Source organism: Cariama cristata, unplaced genomic scaffold (assembly GCF_000690535.1).
Source record: "Cariama cristata isolate BGI_N322 unplaced genomic scaffold, ASM69053v1 scaffold6609, whole genome shotgun sequence".
Lineage (NCBI taxonomy): Eukaryota > Metazoa > Chordata > Aves > Cariamiformes > Cariamidae > Cariama > Cariama cristata.
In genome coordinates this window covers 4,823-9,743 of record NW_009637284.1, presented here as the reverse complement: position 1 = coordinate 9,743, position 4,921 = coordinate 4,823, and the positions used below count along the sequence as shown (strand labels likewise).

The 4,921-nt window shown below is 53.7% G+C and overlaps 1 protein-coding gene across 1 annotated transcript in view; it reads right to left on the bottom strand.

Annotated features, from left to right (window-relative positions):
• Positions 1–2,021: 2,021 nt before the first annotated feature.
• AMDHD2 (amidohydrolase domain containing 2) overlaps positions 2,022–4,921 on the bottom strand; it is a gene marked incomplete at its 5' end in the record, with an annotated part of 6,100 nt that continues 3,200 nt past the window's right edge. The window contains 6 exons of the mRNA XM_009708251.1: positions 2,022–2,183; positions 2,568–2,669; positions 3,104–3,172; positions 3,909–4,016; positions 4,288–4,432; positions 4,778–4,866. Of these exons, the coding sequence (XP_009706553.1) occupies positions 2,095–2,183; positions 2,568–2,669; positions 3,104–3,172; positions 3,909–4,016; positions 4,288–4,432; positions 4,778–4,866 (602 nt within the window). The remainder of the gene's footprint in view (positions 2,184–2,567; positions 2,670–3,103; positions 3,173–3,908; positions 4,017–4,287; positions 4,433–4,777; positions 4,867–4,921) is intronic.

Here is a 4,921-nt window from a genome sequence, read left to right as displayed (position 1 = left end):
GCCTGCTCGGCCCGGGGCAACCGCGGGGGAAGGCCGGGGAGGGCCGGGGGAAGGCCCGGGGTGCCGAGGCACAAAGCCTCCCTCCGAAGCCGGATGAGCCAGGGTTGGGGACGCCTCAGTGGGAGGCAATCACAGGAGCCGAGCTCCCACCTTGGTGGTGCATTTGTCACCCCACAAGCTCACCCTCCCCTTCCCCCGAACCCCACAGGGAGCTGCGGGGCCACATTTCCACTGCCAGGGCGCTGGCTGTCCAGCTGTGGCCTCCCTCCGTGGGACCAAACCCCACGGCACCTTCAGGAGCGCCCACACCAGCGCTGTCCCCATGAAGAGGCCGAGGCCCAAGGGCGACGGTGCCACCGGCAGCTTGCATCCCAGCCTGATACACGCCATGCCACCCTGCAACACCATGGGTAGGGTACAGCGTATTTTCAGTAGACAAAAAAGGGGTAATACACATATACAAGTATTGTCTAATTCCATTTGTATTTTAGATTTCCTTTTGATTATTTAATTTTGTGAATAAAAAAAAAGTTAGACACCTTGTTTCATATGCATTTTTTTCCCTTGGATTTTTTTCAACAGCAGTCAAAAGTGCCCCCACTGAGATTTGTAATGCTGTAGCGTGTCACATTTCACAGCACAGTATTTGATGTCTCTTTCAAATGCTTCAAATCGTGGAGGTTATAGTTTCTGCTGACATTGGCAGTTGATGTTAGAAATTCTCCAAGGCTGCCAGTTATTCCAGCAGGGCTCTAAAGTGCTAGGAAAGCACTTCCAAATGTTGCTGTTAAAGGTTATAAAAAGGTACTGGAAAAATTGGCCCACTTCTGCCAATCCCGACCAGACTTGTGTCTTGCCTTACAACCTCCACCCTTGCTAAGCCCTTGTCTAAGCCATCCCCTCTCTACAAAAACCATCTAATTGGTTTGAGGCTTAGCAGAGGTTGTCTAAGACTTATCGCAAGGCTTTTCTGACTGCGGTAGGTTCAAAATCAGCATCAGTCTTCGCATAGAAGTGTCCAAGTGTCAGGAAAAGAGCTGACAGTCAAGTATTGGAGAAAATAATAATGAGCACAGGAATAACGAGCTATCCGCAACTGTCTTGAAAAGCCAGAATCCCACTGCAGTGCTCCTCTCCCTCAGTCCCTGGACCGAGGGCTGGTGAGCCTGTCACCACCAGTCTGGATGCGTCCCCTAAAGCAAAAGCTTCCTGTCTGCGGCCTGAGGAACGCACAAACCCATCAGATGATGCAAAGGCTCTACTAGGTATGGCTGGGCACAGAGTCTGCAGAACCCCTCTAGCCAGAACAAAGGGTTAAGAGGAACATTGCTTTCTGTGGCAGGACGCTGTCCATGTCTCCAGCTGAAACCACGTGCTGTGGATTCAATGCCCCTGCAGGGAAAAGGCACAAAGGAGCAGCAATGCCTCGTTTTTCCTGGGTTTGATCTCTGCCCTGAGGATTCAGCCCACATGGATTCACAGCCCCACAATGGCACCAAGTTGGCGAGCTGTGACAGCCTTGCTCTGAGGACACACAACAAACTGACAGGGGAATCAGAACGTGATCCTCAACTTCTGCTGACACAACAGCAACCTTTTAACATGAAGAGCTGCGAGCTGAGCTGGTGGAAGCTGATGTCTAACCAGCCATGGCTGCCTGGGAGTGAGACAAATAGCAGGCAGAGGAATGGAAATGGCTTGAGCCTGCCTCGGGCACTGGGCAGGTTAGTGTGTGCTGTACAAAACAGTGCAAAGGCTGGGACAGCTCCACACTGCTGTAAGATGGCGACAGGAGCCCCTCTGTCTGGGGACTCCATGCAGGACAGCTGTGCAGTCCTTCAGGTCACACCAGGGACTGACAGTCCCCCCCAACATTTCCCTCCTCCACCAACTGAGCACCAACAAATTTGTTGCAGGCATGGCTGTAACTGGAAGCAGCGGTTGTGCTGGAAAATGCAGCTCTTTGGTATGAGGCTCCTTTAAGGGAGTTGCAGGAAGGAATTAAGAAAACAAAAAAAAAGAGAAGTGGAGTGGTTACCAAAGCTGCTAACCACAGTGCCAGGGAGCCTCAGAAGGCAGTGGGACAGCCCAGCGTCAGATGTCTAACGCATCCTGTCTCCAGACTTCCTCGCCTGCGATGTACGTGGCTTGCACATACAGATCGTCATTCAGCATCAGGAAATCTGCATCGGAGAAGAGAGAAAGGAAGCAGCTGTCAGAGAAACGGAGCAGCCGAAGCTGGCTGGGAAGAGCTGGGCTCAGTGGGGAAGAGCTTCTCCCCACCCCAGAAACAGCAGCAGGACAGCAGGGCGGTGCCATCCTTGCTATGGCAGCTCTGCTCCATGCTTGGCTGAGATGTGGGGTCTCTCCAAAGGGTTCATGAACCAGCATCCAAGGAAAAAAGGAGCAAAAGCCCACAGCAAATCCAAGGCAGAGCAAGTCTCCCTGCAGCTCCCACTGAAGCAAGGGATGAAGATGTGTTCACAGCAGCCCCTGCTTTGCTCCAGCATCCCAGAGCCCTCACACCGTTGTCCCCATACCAGTACCTGCTGTGCCCATACCAGTACCTGCATCAGAGTCGTAATTTAGCGTTCCCTTTTTGTGTTCAATCCCCAGGAGCTGGGCGGGATGCAGAGATGCTGCCTCCAATGCGGTCTCTACTGAGCACCCTTGGAAAGAGAAGGGGGAAGACATTAGGGCAGCAAACAGCCCCGTTGCCAGAGCAGCCCAAACCCCCTTGGCTAAGGCAACTGTCAGCCTGGCAGGGACCTGAGCTGGCACACCTTCACCACAGCCAGATGGAGCCAAATATCCCTACGGGAGAGAGCGGAAAGAGGAGAACTGAATATCTAGGGTATGGGGAAGGGAAAACCATTCACCTTTGTGAGAAAGGAGCAGGAGAGTTCACCTCTTATTATGGGTTAAAATGAAACCTCCCCTCAAAAAGGTGCTCATCTGAGGCCAGTGGTGCTTATCCCAGCCCTTCTGATCACGTCTCCGGCGAGAGGGAACGTTCCCTGGTGGACCGGACACAGCTGGCAAGAGCGAGACCTCTTCCTGTGTCAACATAGGGAGCAACAGCTTGTGGACAAGGCTTACTTACCCGTGGCTTCTTGGAAGTGTCGCACACACGTGTCCATGGTCGCCACACTACCGCTCAGGGTCTTAGTGCCTGGGAGGGGAAGAGGATGGCAGTGAGCAGGTCCCACAATTCACAGCAAGGAGAAGCAGGGTGGTGGGAAAGCATAACGGGACCAGACGGGGCAGAAACCCTGGGCTGCATGAGGAACAAGTTGAAGAACCTGCAGCCATTGCTGCCAAGTGACAGAACGAGGCAAGAGAAAGCCCGTGCTGACAGTGCAGGGAGAGGTACTGGGATGTCACCTCACAGCTACACTGTAAGACCAGCTGGACTGGGTGAAACTAGCTTACAATGCAGGCATCTGCTGCCAGAGACAGAGGAAGGGAACTGAGAAAGGAATGATCCTCCTCTGAAACACCTTCCCAGTCTCCAACTGCTTGCAGCTTAGGGAACTTAGTTAGCAAGAAGTGGTAGTGTTACAGTAAAGGCAAGGGACAATAAATATCTGTAGGATTTCTCTGTCCTTTCTGACCCCACTGGAACCTCTGGCATCCATGACACTGGGCAACAAGGTGTTCAAAGGTGTTGCAGGCAGCTACAAATTGACAGATTCCTCCTCACTCCACGAAGATGGGGCTCTTCCCCTCTTTACAAGGTGCCTCATTCTCCCCAGGGCCAAGTCACTGCAGAGCCAGCAGGCACCAAAACCCAGGAAGGTGGCATAAGTGCTGCCTTACACCGACAGGCACTGCAAGGTGTGCTGAGCTCTCCAGGAATGGGCACAAGTGGCAGCACTGTCCCCAGCTCTTTAGTAAGAGGCACTTACCTGCAATGTAGGTGTTCAGCCCGTCAATCTCCACCACCTGCTGACCCAGCGTGTGCCGACCTGGTGCCAGCCCCATGCCAGCAATCGCATCCGTCACGAGCACCAGGCCTGAGGAACGCAAGAAAAGAGGCTACGTTAGCTTTGGAGCTGATCTTGCTGCAGCTCCAAGCACTGCACCACACTGGCCCTCCCAGAGAGAGGCCAAGGTGTCTCTAGCCACAGCCAACCAAAGCAAGAGGGCTGGTGGATCAGCACACGTGGCTGTGACCTCTTTCAGGCAGTGAGGGCAGCACGCCACAGCACTTGCATGAGTGTTTTGTGAGAGATGGCAAAGCGCTCAGGACAGCTGGTGACACTATGTGGGCCTGGCATGGCTCACCTTTGGGGTGGGCTCGGTGGGCGATTCGCAGGGCGGCAGGGTTGGTGTGGATGCCATCAGAGATCATGCCGTAGAAGACCCTCCGCCCAGCAGGAAGCTTGTCACTTGTCAGCAGCCCCACGATCCCAGGGTCGCGATGGTGGAACTGCCCGAGGGGAGAGAGGACAAGCTGTGGAGCATCAGCAGGACTCAGGGGCCGAGATCCTTCCCATCAGGGGACGCAGCTGCCATCTCTATCAAACAGTGCCTGGCAGCTGGGCGCTCTGTCCTTTACCAGACAAATCTCGCCATTTCCTTGAATTTCAAGAGTCTGCTACAGCCTTGACTTTCTTTTAGATCAGGCATAGAACTGTGAAGCCAGAGGTTCAGTGCTGTAACCTCATTGCAAGGCCTGGTATGAAACAAACTGGGGAGAATATGCATCTGCGGGGAGCAGGAGAGAAAGCACCAAAAGCAATACCAGTGCAGGGCAAGTGCCCTCAGTACTCACCGGCAACATGGCATTGAAGAGGTGGGTGATGAAGGTAGCACCGTGCTGCACAGCTTCCTCAGCCTGGGAGAGATTAGCCACCGAGTGACCTAGGAACAAAGACCAACACATGATTTTTCTGCCCAGCTCTCCATTTATTTCCCT